The sequence below is a fragment of the Eptatretus burgeri genome, chromosome 7 (assembly GCF_056783735.1).
Source record: "Eptatretus burgeri isolate ZD-2024b chromosome 7, Ebu_testis_v1, whole genome shotgun sequence".
NCBI lineage: Eukaryota > Metazoa > Chordata > Myxini > Myxiniformes > Myxinidae > Eptatretus > Eptatretus burgeri.
The window spans coordinates 62,244,756-62,264,239 of record NC_140967.1 but is presented as its reverse complement, the minus strand read 5'-3'; the positions used below and the strand labels follow the sequence as shown (position 1 = coordinate 62,264,239).

The 19,484-nt window shown below is 44.1% G+C and overlaps 1 protein-coding gene across 3 annotated transcripts in view; it reads right to left on the bottom strand.

Moving 5' to 3' along the window:
* LOC147023391 (adhesion G protein-coupled receptor L3-like) overlaps positions 1-19,484 on the bottom strand; it is an 80,783-nt gene continuing 61,299 nt past the window's right edge. For all 3 annotated transcript variants that reach the window (XM_085888770.1, XM_085888768.1, XM_085888769.1), the window contains 2 exons: positions 18,996-19,062; positions 1-1,111 (listed from right to left, as the gene is read on the bottom strand). In XM_085888770.1, the coding sequence (XP_085744896.1) occupies positions 1,089-1,111; positions 18,996-19,062 (90 nt within the window). In that variant the 3' untranslated portion in view covers positions 1-1,088. The remainder of the gene's footprint in view (positions 1,112-18,995; positions 19,063-19,484) is intronic.

Here is a 19,484-nt window from a genome sequence, read left to right as displayed (position 1 = left end):
CATTTCCATAAAAGTTTTATTTCAAAAAAATTGCATTTCATCCATTTTGAAACAAAGGCAGACTGTTAGTTTATAAGGCACTGCCCCCTTTTTCTTTACAAAGGAGGTGCTCGTGTTATTCTGAGCAGCACAGTGGATAATAAAGGCAAAATAAAAAACGTTTGTTGCGATACAAATACAAAATAAAACAAGACAGCACTTAACAATGTTGTTTTAAATGCTGAGCTAAATATACAGTATATATTTATATATATTACAGTAGATCTGAGAATGAACAGTATATTAAAGTAGATCTGTGTGCAGACACAAACTCACTCACTGATACATGAATTGATTACAATAGTCTCTCTCATCCCTTTGGAAACGAGCAAGGCTAATGACAGACAAAAATAAAAAAATTAATTGATCCCTGAGATTTAAAAACTCTTTATCAACTTTGAAACATTAGTCATCATAGTAACATCTTTGTGGGACAGTTTGCCATGTGTTAGTGGGACATCTTTGTGGGACATGAATGCATAGCATTACCCATTGTTTAATTCAATCGAAATTTTTTTTTTGTCAAGTAAGCTTTTCCCAACTCAAGCTCAAGAAAATCAGTTCAAGCCCTCAGCTCAAGCTCAAGTAAAGAAAAGATACTCATCTCCAAACTCAAAGTGGAGACAAAAACTTTCCTACAATCCAATATCTCGTTCCCCTCCAACAAGCATTTTTATATTCTGCAAGATAACCAGTTTGACAACACTTATTCAAGATCAGACAGTTATCAACTTATTCAGCATGAAATGATAAAACAAATAAAACATTTGACTTCCAAAATGGCTTTCACATGATCAAAGGGATGAACTGCAAAACCACTTTACTCGGGACAACAGCACGGGCAGACTGGACTACACACAAAAGAACAACTCAATGCAGTGGCTTGTGATGGCTGTATTGCTCATTCAGGAATGAAAATAAACAAAAACAGCCCCGTTTAGGATGTGCTCTTCCTGAGGGATATGATATATAGCAAGAACAGAGTGGGAAAATGCAAATGTGGAACAATCAGTGACTGACAAGGCACGAGTTGTACGAGTCATGAGACTTCAAGCATCCGATGAAGATTTCACTGCAACAGACATAAAAAAGAAAAGAAAAGAAAAGAATCATTCATGGCAAGAAACTACACTCTACAACAGTATCACTTTCAGCCATGAGGAAAAAAAATCAGTTTACTCTTATTTAAGCATTTTGATATTATTGCATTATCTGCTTCAATATATTATCATCAGAACTGCAAACAATTTTTAAGCACAGTTGCAGGTTGCACCAACTCTTACTCAGTGATGATAAAATCAACTTGCATACATCTGGCAATAAATTGATGGGACAAAACTTTGTCCAACAATAGAAGCAATTTTTTAAAAGCATTTCCAAGAAGACTTGGTGCACACTGCGGCATACAAAGCATCATGTACATGTGCAGAGTCTACACCTTGTTGGCACAAAAAAGCTGACACCTTGTATGGGTTGAGCAGGATAAGGTAGAAAAGGTTGGGTGAAGATGCTCATGGTAGGAATTTTTAATTTTTTTTATTTGTAAACATAATCAAGGCTTGTGGAAGAGATAGTACGAGTACACAGAACAGATCAGGCCGGAACAGGATGGAGAAGGACAAAAGGAACAGTGGGGGGGGGGGGGGTGGATCAACACTAACAGCAGAGTTAAAGGCCAAAACAGAGGGAGGTGGACAAACAATGGGTGCGGGGAGGGGGGGTAGGACAGGATGCATGGAGTGGACAAGATGGAAACAGAAAGAAACTCAGGCGAGAAAACTGGAAATTTGGAAGGAGGAATTGGGGTGGGGTGGGAGCAGGTGTTAACAAGGGTAGAAAAGATCATGGTTTTGGATTGGAAAGGAGTAAAAGGAGGACAAAAGAAGAATATGTGGAGTTTGTGGGTGGAGGGGGTCAACATTCGATAATTTATGCTTACCATATTGCCTTGGATACCATAAGAAGATAGTTTGGTGAGCAGGGCAGGGTGCCAGACCGTATCGAAAGCACGCAATATGTCGAGGGAGATTGCTCTGATTTCATGTCTGGCATTGAGGACTCATCCATTGTTGCGAAAGCAGGAGCAGCAAGTCCAGGATTGAGTGACCTGGTCTGAATCCAAGTTGATGATTGGAAATCAAGGCATTGGAGAAGAGGAAGGATTATTGTCTGAAGCGATGACGGATTCCATAACCTTGCTGATGATTGGGAGAAGGCTGATTGGTCTGAAGTTGCAGGTATCTGGTTTTGCTCCTTTTTTATGCAGAGCGGTAATGTTTGCTGATTTCCAAGCAGATGGCAGATGACCTTGAGTAAATGAGAGGGTGAATAGAACAGAGAGAGGGTGAGCAAGAGCAGGTTTTTAGGACACGTGGGCTGATGCTGTCTGGACCGATTGCAGAATCAGTCGAGGTTTGACAGCAAACTCTCCACCATGTCAGGAGTAAAGGACAAAGAGTTCAGGGACAGTTGGGTGCAACTGGGTAAGGTCGGTACAGAAAGCGATGGGTTTTGGACACGAGATTTAGAAGCAAACACAGAGTTCGGGCATTCAGCCTTTTCACGCGCAGTGTCAGCAGTGCGGCCATTTGAGTTAAGGGAGGGGATGGGTGGGGAACATACACCAGAAACATATTTGATTATATGCCACCAGGATTTGGAGGAGGGAGAGACGTTTGAGAGTTCAGACTTGAGATTAGAAAGATGTTGTTTCCTGCTCTCCTGAGGGTAGACACACACTTGGTCCAAGCTTTGTGGAAGGAACTGAGATTGCCTTCAGTTGCATTTGCCTTCCATGAGGCGAAGGCAAGTGTTTTTAGGCCAATTACCTCACCACAAGCTTCAGTGTACCATGTGTGGGAGGAGGGGGAGAACAACTGAAGACGAGATGGGATAAATCTGTGCATGAGAGAAAGCAAGTTTCTATGAAAGAATTCCCTTGAAGACCTTGCCAGTCGGCCTGAGTGAAATGCCAGACTCGACGGCGCTTTGGTGGTTCTCTAATGAAAGCCAGAGAGATATCTACTTTGACAAGCACGTGGTCAGATGAACCAATTGGAGCAGAGGAAGAACAGCAGATATTTTGAGGGAAATTTGTAAAAATCAGAGCCAGAAGAGATGGAGTACCGTTGGTTAAGATCCGGGTCGGGAAATTGACAGATTGAGTCAGTCCCAATGAGTCGCAGAAGTCTTTTGCTGAAGTGCCATGGCAGGTGAGGAAGGTACCTACATCCAGCCAACTGGCATGATGACAATTGAAGTCTCCATATATGAGGAAGAGAGACTTGGAATAAGTGGATAGAAGTTGGCCCATGTTTTCGGCGAGCGAGATGTAAATGGAGTCATCACTGTTTGGTGGACGGTACAACACACATATAAACATGAGGTGGGAGTGGAGGGGAAGCCATAGCCAGAGGTGTTCCTGGGTTGTGGGGGAGTGAGGGCAGTGCATGGTGAGTGAGGAATAGTTTTTTTATGAAGATAGCAACTCCACCGCCAGGCCGAAGCTCAGTTCTGTCATACCGGAGGAGGGAGTAACCAGGCAGACAAACTAAGGAGTCAGAGACGTCTTGAAGGAGGAAAGTTTCTGTTAAGCAGATTATGTCTGGTTTGTCAGTGGCAATCTGTATGGAAAGATCTATCAGGTTTGAGCAAAGGCCCCAGATGTTTGAGGTCTACACTGTTCAGGAAGAGGGAGGGGAACAGGTTTTGGGTGCAGCTTTGTGGATGTGAGGCAGGAAACTTTGAGAAGGGTGGGGGTCAGGGAGGAGATTGGAGGGAGAAGGGTGAGAGGAGAGTTTTTGAGAAAGGTGAGAGGGAAGCTTGGAGGAGGAGGAGTGTGAAGTTTGCTTTGAGAGGGAGGGGAGACGATAAATGCAGGCAATGCCAAGGGGCAGGAGGGCGATGGGAGAGGTGGGGAGAGGGGAGGGATGAGACTTGGTAGTGGTATGGTGAAGAAAGGAGCAGGCAGGGGGAGGTACTAATATTTGAGGGGTTGGGAAGAGGGGGAGGTGTGATGAAGGGAAAGAAAGAGCATGTTTGAGATGTTGAGGAGTGTACTGATTTAGAGAGTGAGATATGTTAGATTAGAATGGAGCCCACAGATGTTCGAACACTACACAGTTTGGGACACCAGAGGAGGAGCTGATACCAAAGCAGAAGACAGTGAAGAGGTGCTAAGAGCAGAGGTAGGATGAGGCGCAAGATGGGAGTGGTAAGGATAAGGTACAACAGGCAAGGAGTTTGGAGGAGGTAGATTTAAGGAGGTGGGGTGAATTGGCACTGTGATTGGAAAAAAGGACGATTGATGGAACACGAACATGCGTTGCAAACTCGGATTATGAAATTTTTTTAAGTCAGAGATGTGATTAAAGACATTACATGAGGAATGCAATCAAGGAGAATTAAGAGAATGGAGAAAAGAAACATTGTAACAGTGAGACATTTCAGACAAGAGATGAAGGAAAGGTCAAATTGAAAACAATCTTAATTGAAGAAGAAATAAGAAGAAGAGTCGTGAATTGATACAAGACGAAGAACCACTCATGTAAAAGAGGAAGTTGTGACATTTTCAGAACCTTGTTTTTTTTTCATAAAGATTAGGTAAGATTTGGTAAAGGAAAGGTTGAAGAAAAAAAATGTGAATGTGCATGGTGAATGTGGATCGAAAAAAGTAGAAGGAAGAAGGCAGATCGGCAAAAGAGGAAGGAGGAAGAATAGTCGGTACGGGAAGTCATGTGGTTATGTGAGGTAAAAGGTGAGAAGGGAAAAGGTTTTTTGTTGTTGAATTTTTTACATTTTAAGACATGAAACAGAGGGTATAGTTGGGAGGGATAGGAGGAGGGTGGAGGGAAAAGTGTAGAAAATACAAACTGTTGGTAATAAGGAGAAGATACAAATAAACACGATCGTGCACATCGACTGGAAGACGGGTAGGCCTCAGGAAACCCGATATGACAAGACTGACGAAAACTCACCAAAAAGCACAAGTTTTGAAACAAAACCGAACTAGGAACACACAGTAAACATGGAGGCAACAAAATAAACAGCCAAACACGACAAACAATGACCGGAAACTTCTCTTTGAGAGTATCAGCAGAGACATCTGGAGAGAACCAAGCCTCGCTCAAAAACCGGAACCGGAAGTCAATGTTTGTTTATCAGGCTCTTAATCTTTCACCCACATTGATGAAAATTTGGTGATCACCTGCTTGAAGCAGATGTTCCTTGGGTTGGCCTGTTTGGTGTTCCCAACTGAACAAGGGGCTAATGATGCTGAGATACCGGGGCTGAAATCACATATATATATATATATATATATATATATATATATATATATATATATATATATATATATATATATATATATATATATATATATATATATATATATATATATATATATACTGCATTGATTCCTGCCTCATCTACTGATGTCCTAATTGATGTTAACGTACATTTCATGTCTCCTAATGTCGTTGTCCTGGATGTGATAAAGAAAAGAAGAAAATCGACCTGAGCACGTTGGGGAGCAACTACGAGTAGACTTTTACATCGAGATGTCAAAATGAAGTGTTGTGGATTACATAAGACCCTTCTGCTCAAAAATCTCAACATTTAATCCTCCCATCTCATCTGATATTTACCTTCGCATTCTGCGAAAGGTTATGTTTTGGTCGGCGTGTATTTATTTATCTATTTATTTATTTGTAATCTTGTGATTCGTATAACTCAGAAAGTATTAAACCGAATTGCATGAAATTTGGTGGGATGATTGGTTATTAGCCAGGAAGCATTCGATTAGATTTTGGGATCGTTCGGGTCAAGGTCAAGGTCACGAAAAGGTCAAAATCGTCTTTTTACGATAACACGGTCAATTTTTATTCAATTTGCATGCAACTAACGCCAAAATGTTCAGAATTCAACGCCTCATCTTGCGATATGCAATATGACACAATTACGCCCATACTCTTGTTACTGGTTAGGGGTCAAAGGTCAGGGGGGTCACGACCTTGAAAAATATGCGGTTTTTGTCATAACGTGGTCAATTCTTGTCCGCTTTACATGAACCCAGCACCAAAATGTTCAGAATTTAATGCCCAATCTTGTGACACAATGATTAATGATTGGAAAGTTGAAAGGAGCAGGAAGTCATAACACATGTCACCGGTTGGGGTAAAATGTCGGGGGGGGGGGGTCACGCCCTTGAAAAATATGCGGTTTTCGGCATAACTCAGTCAATTCTTATTCGATTTGCATGAAACCAGCATCAAACGAGATTACCTTCTCTTGTTGAAACGTTGTATTCACCGAGCTTGCGAGTGAAGACTCGCTAAAACGACGTGAGTTGATTATTGTTTAGTCCGTAGCCCCCGAAAGTCGGAGGGGGGGGTCATGACATTATAGATATGTGGTTTGTGTCATAAGACCATTCATATGAAACCAGTTCCCCACACTCATACCAAGAACAAAAAAGTAGTGGCGGCGAAGGTATGCGCTCTATGAGTGCCCGTTCTAGTTGAGTATGGCTTCACTGCCACAGACATTATATCAGGTACAGTACATTTAGAGGGCAGAGTTAAATATAAAGCATTCTGTGCATTTTTTTTTCAGAATCGTAGTAGAGCTGCCACACACACACATCTCACAAAAAGAAACATACAGACGAATAAACGTGGCACAACACAAGACTGTTAGATGAGAAAAACAACCACTGAGCTTGGGGGCGGGGGTGTCGTCACAGGGCACACTGGGTACCAGCAACATCACAACAATGGTGTCGCCTTTCTCACTGCACTGAGCAGGGCATTTCCTGAGGAATTTCCTCCTCCACATTAGTGCCCACTTATAGTGGGGCGGCTTAGCCCAAATATTCAAAAGAATTGTGCATTTTGTGATACAAGCACCAAATTTGGCACAAATGTACATTAATATGTTGCGAACATTTTCAGATATTGGGCCACTTGAAATTCTCTCTTTATGTCCGCCATATTGGATTTCAAAATGGCCGCCACTTGAAATCTACATTTGCTATTATCTCTGGACGTAATGCAGCTATTGACTTCATTCTGGTATCTAAATGTATGTTTTTGGGGGCAAGGAATCCAATGGTACCATTTTCAACTTAATATTATCTATCACAGTCTGTTATATAATTTTATTTGGAAATTATCGAGGCAAATATTGGATTCAACACAATACTTTGAAAAGAATGTCTTAGTTCTGTAAATATAAATAAATAAAAAAACTATACTAAATCACTAGTAACAACTCAGACAAGCTCATATATACTGGCAGTCTAAAATATAAATTCATATCCCATTAGGAAACAAAGTGACCCATTCATTTGTGTTTTTCATATGCATATTTTACGTAACATTACATTCATATTGTCAATAAATACCAAACATGCATAATCCCCTTTTCCTAGACCCTTTCAGCCAACTTTTGTGTTTCTAGAGTACAGAAATTTCTTGTATAGGCTTCCATCTGTCTTGTTTCCTTGTCTTTAATCACATCCCTGACCCAGATAAAAGAGTAGAGAGGCTGCATGTGTGTTGACCCACATCAACTGTGTGTGTGGATCTGGGGATGCACGGTCCAAGACAGTCGCCCCCTTGCCGCACTACTACACTGATGTACCCCCTGTCACTAGCAGCATCAAGAAGTCACCTGTCCCAGCTGCTAAAGTGGCGTCATTGACCAGAGGAGACTTCAAACAGCAGACTGATGAAGAATACCAATGGCTCGGCAATGCAAAGCGAGTCCTGAAAGACAACACTGGTACAGTGGACAATGACAACACATCTTGGGCTGCATTTCATGCCAGCCGACAGCCACCAGATGCTCGAGTCATCTGCCCCACGTCGCTGTTTCCACTCTTCCTGGAGAGTGCCCACACAGTGGCCATGATCCGGCACTCAATGGACGTCGTGAAGAATGCTGTGGAACACCTGAATCCTGGACAGACATCAGTGGTCACCGTTGATCAGCCACTGTTTGCTTTGGCCAAGCAGATACAGTGGAAGTGGCCAGAGAACTATGGTGAAGACCAGATAGTGGTGATGTTTGGTGGCCTCCACATAGAGATGGCACTGAGGACACTGGGGGACTGGCTGAAAGGGAGTGGTTGGGTGCAAGCACTTGTGCAAGCCGAGATTGTGACAGCAGGGACAGCAGACTCATTCCTGCGAGCATCCCATGTCTTGCGCACAAGAAGAGTACATCAAGTGACTGCAGCAGCACTGTACATCCTGCAACACCGTGCCTACAACCACTACTGTCTGGGAGAAACCAGGGATGCAGAGCACCTTCCGGAGTTTGAAGACTGGTGTTGCCAGAGAGGGGAAGACATCCCCCAGTTTCACTACTGGGCAACCGTGCTGGAACTAGAACTGTTGGTTCTCGTGTATGTGCGTTCTCTCAGGCAGGGATCGTTAATGATGTACCTCGATGCTCTGACAGAGCTGGTCCCCTGGTTCCATGCACTGAATCACACCCACTATGCTAGGTGGATACCAGTGCACCTGAAGGACATGGCTGAACTCACCATCAAACACCCAGATGTAGCCAGGAAATTCAGGGAAAGCCACTTCACCATTCAGAAAACACAGAGGGTGTTCTCTTCAATCCCGATTGACCAGGCACATGAGCAGAATAATGCCTGCATCAAAGGAGACGGTGGAGCAGTTGGGCTCACTGACAACCCCAGTGCCCTACGTCGCTGGATGGTTGCGGGACCAGAAGTTGCCAGGGTGATCGAAGAATTCCAGAATGGGAACCAACACTGGAGACGGCAAACAACAGACACACAGCATCATGATCAGACGCCAAGTGTACAGGCCTCATTTGTGAAAGGTGTCATAGAGGAGATGGGCAACCCATTCGAGGAGGAGAGTCAGGATGTAGTCAAACTGGACACAAAGGAGATCGCAGATCCTGCTGCTGTGGAGACCGTGATGAATGCCAAGAGGATTGGCCAAGAGCAGTTCGAGGCTTTCACCAGAGAGTGTCTGTTGGACAGAACAAAGGCAGTGGACGCACCCATTCCTCGTAACAAGCTGAAGGTGTTCAGCACTTCCACTCCAAGAAGCCAGAGCATAGGTCAGCAACAGCTCGTCTCCATCAAGAATGACCGTGAACTCTTCGCACGCCTGTACATTGGCTGCCAGACGAGGGATGGAAACCTTGAGGAGTTCTTTTGTCACAAGAATCAGGCATGTCCTCCTGCATTGTCTGATGGTTGGAAGCCTCTGCACTGGTACCAAGAGTGATCTCCTCACATGCTTGGAAGAAGTCTCCGACGCAAAGACAGAGACTCCTGTCACGACCTGTATTGTGCTTGATGGAGCAGCCATCGTCCAGATGCTGAAGCTGGCTGCATCAAAGACCTTTGAAGAGTATGCACAACAGATCTTCATCCCATATATGTCCACGAAGCTGCAAAACAGTGTCACGCCTGGATCTGGTCTGGGATACTTACCTTGCTGATTCACTGAAAGGAAGTACACGTGCAAAGCGGGGACAAGTTGTGCGGAGACGTGTGGTGGCTGCCGCAGCCATACCAGGAAACTGGCAGAACTTCTACGAGTGGACAGCAACAAGACCGAGCTGTTCAGGTTCCTCTCAGCAGCTCTCATGGAATGGTTTGACCAGGAGGACAAGCAACTCGTCATTACTGATGGAGAGGCAGTGGTCAGCAAGCCACGACTGCCAGATCTGACTTCACTCACCCCATGTAACCATGAAGAAGCTGACAGTCGGATGTTGCTGCATGCATCTCACGCAGTCCAGCATGGACACCATGCAATACTCATCCAGACTGTAGACACCGATGTTGTGGTGCTGGCAGTGTCCCTGGCACAGGAGTTGCAACCAGAAGACAAACTGTGGCTGGCATTCGGAACAGGCCAGAGTTTCCGATACCTAGCAGCACACGAAATAGCAGCTGGATTGGGACGAGAGTGGCTCGTGCACTGCCAATGTTCCACGCTCTAACTGGATGCGACACTGTGTCTAGTTTTCATAGACATGGCAAGAAGACTGCGTGGGCAGTCTGGACAGTACTGCCAGAACTCAATGAGGCGCTGCTGCTGCTGTCCTCTGCACCTCGTGACATACCAGACGATGCAATGCGCATCATCGAGAGGTTTGTGATCCTGTTGTATGATCGAACCAGCAAATGCACAGACATTGACAAGGCCAGGAGGAAACTCTTCGCAAGGAAGAACAATGTGCAGCTCATCCCTCCAACGAAGGCAGCTCTGGAGGAACATGTCAAGAGGGCAGTGTATCAAGGTGGACATGTGTGGGGTCAGATACTGCTGCCAGCACCAGAGCTCCCTCCACCAACCAACTGGGGTTGGTCAAGGACTGGAGAAGGACAGTACACACCTTACTGGACCAGGCTAACTGAGGCAGCTCACAGCTGCATTGAGCTGGTTTCTTGCAAGTGCAAGAAAGGGTGTGTGAGGTGCTGCAAGTGCAAAAAGGCTGCCCTTCAGTGCACAGCCCTCTCTGTGTGTGAAGGGGACTGCACATGACGATGAGTCAACAACATACATGTACTTGTGGCAATGCTGAACTTGTTAACATGACACTGTTTATGTACACGTATCTTCAGTACTGGTATATACCTAGCCTCAGATACCAGTACACATAGCCTCAAATACTAGACCATGTCAGGTCAGGTATGGGAGCATGTGCCAGAACAGCGCGTGGCTGCGTCCACTTTCCGCCGGTACTCCAGGGGCCTCCGTCTGGCTATCCCCCAGGCAGATGCCAGGCCCATCCCCATCTCCTTGAGATGATGGTCAACCTGCTGCAACCATGAGGCACGTGGTCGGCCCACTGGCCTCCTCCACTCATGAGACTCCCTCGCTGAGAGAATCTGGTGAGCAGGATCAGCGTCAGGAAAACGAGCCACATGTCCATACAGCCGCAGCTGACGCTCACGGACTATGCAGGTAACAAATCTCATCCGAGTCTCTCTCAGCAACCGCTCGTTGGACACAAAATCCGACCAGCGATAGCCAAGGATTCTCCGAAGAGACCTGGTACCAAAGGAATTAAGTCTCCGTCTCAGATCCTTGGTCAAAGTCCAAGTCTCGCACCCATAGAGCAAGACTGGAAGTACCAAGGACCTGAAGACTCGGACTTTCGTCCTCCCGCACAGGTACCGGCAGCGCCACACCCCATGATCCAGTGAATCCATGACTCCCCAGGCCCGACCCAGACGTCTATTGACCTCCGGCTCACAACCTGCGGAGACATGAATATCACTGCCAAGGTAAGTGAATCTATCCACGACCTCAACATCCTCACCACAAACAGACACAGACAGGACAGCAGCATCCAAGATGTCACCGAAAGCCTGGATCTTTGTTTTGACCCAAGAAATCCGTAATCCCAACGGCTCCGACTCCTCATTCAGCACCTCGAGGGCCCCCAAGAGGATGTCTAAAGTCTCCGCAAAGATGACTGCATCATCTGCAAAATCAAGGTCCGAGATCTTGACATTGCCAAACGATGCACCGCAACTTGATCTCTCCGACATCCTCCCAAAAATCCAGTCCATACAAGTGCTGAAAAGTGTGGGGGCAAGTACACATCCCTGACGAACTCCAGTAACAACTGGAAATAAGTCAGAGGCGGTACCACCACACTTCACAGCACTCTCAGTACCAGAGTAGAGTTCAGACATCAGATCGATCAGTTTCGGTGGCACCCCACGAAGACCAAGAATCCTCCAGAGGACATCCCGATTCACTGTGAATCGAACGCTTTACAGAGATCAACATAGGCTGCAAGCAGCCCCTGCCGAAACTCTCGTCTGCGTTCAGTGAGGACACGAAGAGCAAGGATACGGTCAATCGTTGACCTCTTTGGTGTAAAGCCTGACTGCTCTGGACGCTGGTGCTCAAGCAGATGGTGGCGAACCCTATCAAGAATTATCCGAGCAAAGACCTTGCCCGGCACTGAGAGCAGCGTCACCCCTCGGTAGTTGTTGCAGTCTTGGCGATCACCCTTCCCTTTCCAGAGAGGGACAACAAGGCCCCTCTTCCAGTCAGTTGGGATGATGCCTGTGTTCCAGGCAGAGCACAAAACTGCATGCAACGACGCGAGTGCAGCATTTCCCACCAGCCTTGAGAAGTTCAGCATGGATGCCACAGATCCCTGGAGCTTTGCCCCGTTTCAACTGGTTCACCGCAGCCCGTGTTTCCACAAGCGATGGTGGACCACAGTTGATTCGAGGGTCAGCAACAGGGATTGTAACACCCTTGACGTCCAACTCGACAGCTGGGGGATCAGCCTGGTACAACCGCTCAAAGTAACCGGCCCAGCGGGCCTTCACTTCAGACTCCTCTGTCAAGAGCCTACCACTCTCTGCTCGAACTGCAGTGCTCCGAGGGGATGGGCTTGGATGAACGTAATGCGCGAATTCCCCTGTAAGCGGGACGAGAATCACCTGTCCACAGGTGATGCTCTACCCCCTCACAGATTCCTCGCACATAGCCCTCCTTGTCCACCCTCAGTGCACGTACAGTTTTACGCCTCAGCTCCCTAAACAGCTCAGCTCTGCCATTCCAGCCTGGCCCTGCGACTCTGGTCAATGGTATCCAGTGTCCCTTGAGAGACAAAATTCTTCTTTGCCCTGCGGTGAACTCCAAGGCATCCACCGGCAACATCAAGGACGGTGGTCTTGAAGGTGCTCCACAACTCTTCAGGACCCCCCAAAGCACCCAGACCCCCCAAGTGTCCACTCAGCCTGTTCGCAAACTCCTCAGCTACTCTCTCATCCCTGAGCTTGGCAACATCCAGCCTAGGCTGGGATGGTACCATTCTCCAGGATTTAAGGTGCAGCTTTAGAGTTGCTACAACAAGCCTGTGGTCAGTATTGAGGAACTGAGCACTCCGGTAGACCCTGCAGTTCTGGATCATCCTCCAACGACCGCCAATGAGGACATGGTCAATCTCCTTTGCCACACCGCCAGCGTTGGAATACCAAGTCCAGCGATGAGCTTGCGGGCGCTGAAACCATGAACCAGCCACCCTAAGTCCATGACTTCTTGCAAAGTCAAGGAACTTAGTGCTATTCTGGTTCATAGTTCCTGACCCATGGGGACCAACACACACCTCATAACCATCCCTATCAGTTCCAGTCGATGCATTGAAATCCCCCAAGACTAGAAGTGTATCTCGTCTGGGGCACTGATCAACCACAGACTCGAGTGTGGCGTAGAATGCATCCTTCACGGTAAGATCGCTCGCCTCAGTCGGAGCATAAATAGAGACCAGGGAAATGACACCTAAGGAGTGACGAATCCTTAATCTCATAATACGCTCGTTGACCGGTGTTACCTCAATTATCATTGGGGTCAGCTTATTGGACACAGCTACAGCAACTCCTTGGGTATGGTAACCATCAGAGCGACCAGACCAATAGTAGGTGTAACCACCCACCATTATCTCGCCGCAATCCGGTCTCCGAACCTCAGAGAGAGCTGCAATCCCGATGTCCAAACGCTTGAGCTCAGATGATAACAGAGACAGGTGATCATCCTCTCTTAGGGATAGGACATTCCAGGCACCCACCCGAAGGGACCGCCTCAGGTTAACCCAAGGAGACCGCCGTCTGGTGGACGACACCTCAGCACCACTCCGACACACTCTCCCGCAATCTGACCCAGGGCTTAGACCATGTAGTATGTCAGTATTATACCCAAGACATTTACAGAACTAAGACATTCTTTTCAAAGTATTGTGTTGAATCCAATATTTGCCTCGATAATTTCCAAATAAAATTATATAACAGACTGTGATAGATAATATTAAGTTGAAAATGGTACCATTGGATTCCTTGCCCCCAAAAACATACATTTAGATACCAGAATGAAGTCAATAGCTGCATTACGTCTAGAGATAATCGCAAATGTCGATTTCAAGTGGTGGCCATTTTGAAATCCAATATGGCGGACATAAAGAGAGAATTTCAAGTGGCCCAATATCAGAAAATGTTCGCAACATATTAATGTACATTTGTGCCAAATTTGGTGCTTGTATCACAAAATGCACAACAGGTTTGCTATGCTGCTACACTATTATGGAGATTGTACTCTTATCCTTTTAAATGCTGAGCATCAAGCAAGGAACCAACAAGTACCATTTTTTAAATCTTGGTATGACTCAGCCAAGGTTTGAACTGCCGACCTCCCAGACTCAGAGCGGACGCTATAACTACTACACCACCAAGTTAATTGTAATTTCTACCTTTGAACAACCAGCATAACGTGGTGTTAATATCAATTGCATGAAATGACAAAGTTGTCACTTCCCGAATTGGCATTGGAGAAAGCAAACTTTATAGGACCTGTACCGCAGTGATTACAGACAAGGAAAAAATTTATGATGATAAGAGTTGTCATCTTCCTGGTGCTCAAGGTGAGTTGAGGGAACGTTTTGGCCACAGAAAGAGCAAAGAATAATCTTACAAAGTGAGTGCCCTTTGCTGATTAGCTTCTCCATGAGCCTCAACCCTTGTTTAAAAAGCCATCGAATGGTGTGGAAATCCAAGGACGTGTTTTCTTGTCAAAATCATAAACTTTCTCTATACTTACTTTATGTAGCCTGAACAAACAAGAGCATTTTATTTTGATTTTGAAAGTACAAGAGAGGGAAAACAAAAACAGGGCCATGGTCATAAATACAAGGCGCCAAATAAAAATGATAATTACATAATGTGTACAAAATCAAATGGAAGACCAAGAAGGAACCCGAAGAAGTAAAGAACAAAGATGGAGTCATCAGGAGGAACCTGGATAGGACTCGCATTTCAGCTGCTACTCAACTACCCTCAAACCCATCCAGACGCAACCAAGTGAGCCTTCCAGAAAAATTTCTGCAAGAAATCACTTCTCCTTGGAGAGATAGATTATGAAAGAGAGGAATAGAGAGTAAAAGAGATGAAAGAGTAGAAAAAGCAAGAATTAGAATGAATAAAGAGAATTGTGAACTAAAAATATTAGAAAGAAGTCTGAAAGGAACAAAGAACAAAGATGTTTGGAAGAACCCAGAAAGACAGGTTTCAGCAGTTACTCCCCAGGCTCAAACACAGCAACATGTACAAGCTACCAGAGGTCCGTCAGCAGTGTGATCACTCCTCATTTTCATAAATGCCAAGGTGAGCCAATGAAAAAAAGCCAAGAATTCACAAGGTTTCGGAAAAGCGATAATAATAGAAAACCTATACGCCAAGAAAACCTATAGAAAACCAAGATGCCAAGGTGAACAACGAATAGCCAAGATCTTGTGAAAAAAGCCAAGGAGTGGTCACACTGTCTGTCAGTGAGGAACCACAGTCCACACAGCATCAGGATATGGTACAAACACAACCAAACGGAAGACCAAAAACAACAAGAACTAGAGGGGGAGCACTCGGGAGAGTGCAAAACCTCCGCCGCCAATACTGCTGGGTCACTCAAGTGAACCTTATATCTTATTTATTAAATATGTCAACAGTGCTGACAGAGTAAAAGTTCTTTTCTCCAACATTTTTTTGGGGGGGGGTGGAAATCACTTAAAACATGTAAAAATGCAAAAAAAAATCGAAATTTTGATAAAAAAAGTTGCAAAATTTTTTTTTCTCTTACAATTTTTTTTTTGGGGGGGGTGGAAATCACTTAAAACATGAAGAAATGCAAAAAAAAAAATTCTCAATTTTTTGGGGGGGGTTGGAAATCACTTAAAATATGAAGAAATGCAAAAAAAAAAATTCTGTAACAATTTTTGGGGGGGATTTTTTCGGGGGTTGGAAATCACTTAAAACATGTAGAAATGCAAAAAAATTCTTTTTGGGGGGGTAACAATTTTTTTTGGGGGGGGGTTGGAAATCACTTATAACATGTAGAAATGCAAAAATAAAAATAAAAAATTTCTCTAACAATTTATTTTTTGGGGGGGGGGGGGACCAAGTCCAAAATTTAATGGCATGATCCTTGGACCATACCTAACCCCCCCACGAAGTTTCGTCGAAATCCGTCTAGGAGTTTTTCCGTAATACTGTTCACAAACAAACAAACAAACGGAAAGGGGTGAAAACAGTAACCTCCATCCATCTTCGAAGATGGCGGAGGTTAACAAGCGAGAACAAAAAAAGGAACCATCTCATTACTTGCAGAAGGATGGCAGCTATTCCAACGAGTAGTGGATTGGCTTTATTGATTCACAATGTCATAATTTAATCCAACAACAAGAAGAATACAAAACAAAAAACTACTTCCATGTTAGCGAATTCAAATTTTAAAATAAATAAATAACTAGAACTACGTTGTCGATGGGACACCATCGCATATTCCCGCGTGCACTGCTTTGTCCCATTAACGCTAGGTGAAATTTTATCTTGCAAAATGGATTGACTATTCTTTTGTATTTGATGTGCTTTATGACCAAAGACTTACTATGTTTTCTAAATCAGAAGTCATTGCAAGCAAGTCAACATTTCATGAAACATTCATTTAACACTGTCCAGCAATATAGAACTGTGCATCAATTTAATCATAGGAATGAACTGTGTATAATATTAATTATAATTATTCATAATCAATTAGATAAATACAGTAAAACCTGTGACTGTTTGTCACTCATGGGGGCCACATAAGTAAGTTCTTTATAAAAGAATTTACCATGTACAATGGTAAATACACTTTAAAAAAAAATCAGCCCCCATGACCCCACCCCCTCTGGCCCGGCCCCGAGGGGTCATATCAAAAATCCGACAGTGTTGTGCACTTCCCCATACATATATGTACTATGTCCCAAAGTTTCAAGTTCCTATCTCAAATGGTGCAGGAGGAGCTATTTTGACCCCCTATCCGCAAAGCACCCCCTAACCCCAAGCACCCTCTGATCATCATGTGTTTAAAAAAAATATGTTGTTAAATGTATAACTCATGAATGTTTGATTTAAAAAGCTATGACAACTTTTTTTTAATCGACCCCCATGACCCTAACCTCTCTGGCCCGGCCCCGAGGGATCATATCAAAAATCCGATAGTGTTGTGCACTTCCCCATACATATATCTACTATGTCCCAAAGTTTCAATTTCCTACTTCAAACGGTGTAGGAGGAGTTACAGGGTAAGACATACGGTCGTCCGATCAGACGGACGGCGGAGACAATCACAATATTTCCGCTTTTCTTCGAAAGCGTGAGAATAACAAGTCTGAAGACGACAATGGTTCACGAGCGGTATTTGACGATGTAGATTGTTTCAGAAGTCAAGGATGAGACAATGTGATAATTTTTGACGAAGTTATAAAAATGATCAACATGATGTGGTACGAGTGAAATTATTAGCTGCAAAATTTTGAAAACCCGGTTTCGTTCAACAACTTTCAAAATTTGACCTTAGCATAACCTATAAAAGTCACAAAACAATGTTGTGGACATTAAAATAATGAAACAGGATACGTGCTATCGCTTATTGGGGTTAGTTCGTCGAGGAAGGTGGAAAATCCGGTTCGATTCCCACAACTTTGAAAATTTGACCTTTGTGGCCTTTAAAGGTCAAATGTAAAGGATTATGACCTTTGGTGCAAAACTTCCTCTGGAACATTCCAGGAACATTATAACATCGTATAGGCTATATGGCATTTCGCACTCTCGGATTATCCATACTTTGATGAAATCAGCGTAAAAACAAACATGAAGGGGGCGCCACGGGAAAGGTGTTCGAGATAGAGCAAAATGGTTTCAAGACTTTAGGTGGGGAATGACCTCAAGATTATGAATTAAAAATATTGTCATCCTAGCTCTCAAAGTTTGGGTGTTCGTATGATTTTTATGTCAAAATTCACAATTTTCTAAGTTTTTGACCTTGTGACCTTGACCTTGGGATGAAAATGAAAAATCGGACGACAAGTTTTAGATAATTCATTTTGCTATTCAAATACCAAAGAACCCATTCCATTCAGTCAATTCCCTTGGAGAAGATAGATTTTTAATCCGACTACCCCCTAAAAACGGCTATTTTTTGGGCGTGGCTCCGCCCACAATGGGCGTAGCACGCCCTCATCCAGGAAAACACAACTAGACTATGATATCTAGCTTGTGTCCAAGTTTCATCAAGATCGGATCAAAGTCCACGGAGTTATGCTCTGGACAGACAGACACACAGACAGACAGCCGGTAGGCGGACATGGGTAGTCGACTACCCAATAGAACCTGACGCGATGGGCCCATTCGATGGGGAATGACCTGAGGATAAAGCACAAGAAAATTCATGATTATAGCTTCAAGGGTTAATGCTGCAGATTGTTTTTTCGTTAAAATACCCCCACATTTAGAGGTTTTTCGGCCGTTGCTAGGCAACGGAGGGGTCCATAGCAACGGTTCTTTCTCACACATAACTAGGACATACCATGAACCTACCATACCAGTTTGACTCATAGTCTCTGATATATAACGAACGTCGTTCTTTTTTATTGTTTTCGACCAGGGTTCATTCAAAGTCTATCTTCTCCGACAGTTTTCATAGGATCCGGCTGGAAATTTTGACAATATGGCTGAATGTACTGCCCACAGTCTCTTGTGGCCATATTTTTGATTTTAGAAAAAATTAATTTTTTATGATTTTTCAAAAATTTCAAAGTCCCGTTGCTCGGCAACGGTGATGTCCATAGCAACGGTTCTCATTTGCCTACAACTAGGTCATGGTATGAACCTACCAACCAGGTTTCATCGAAATCGCCATTGTATTAACTGAAATCGCCATTTTAAATACTGATAATAAGGGTAGAACAAATCTCAAAAAAAAAATTTCTTTCGACTACATCGACTACCCAACAGACAGACAGACAGACAGACATAACGAATATAGTGGTCACTCTGGCTGGCGCTCGTGAACCAATAAGGTATTCTATAATGTGACAAACACGAAACAACCAAACAGATTACAAACCTGTGTTTCGGTCGAATGTCTCAGTTGTTGTCTTGTGCTTGCTCACAGTGAACCTTTTAAGTAGAGTCTGTGTAGTAGTAGTAGTTGTCAGAGAGAAAGACAACACAAAGTTAGAAAAACAGTTGTTAGCATCAACTATTAAGACTTCCAAACATTAACACCAAGAATAGAAAGAATGAACCAAAGTAGGAGATCGTGTTTCGGTTTCTATGGATGCCAACTTGGTTGCTGAAATAGGATTCATGGTATATGGTCATAAGTGTTCAAATCAATCGCTAATGCTAATAATCGATACATACAATTTAGTCCATCAACTTCCTGATGTCGGGAAAACAGAGTTTGATTGGCCAGTGTTGGTCTTTCTATTTTACAGACACTTCTTCATAACTTGAAGTACCCTGGTCCATCAATGATATGTCTGAAATTTTGTGTCGATCAGTTTCGCGCTTCTGGAGATATTTGACAAAAAAAAATCACAAAGCCAAGAAG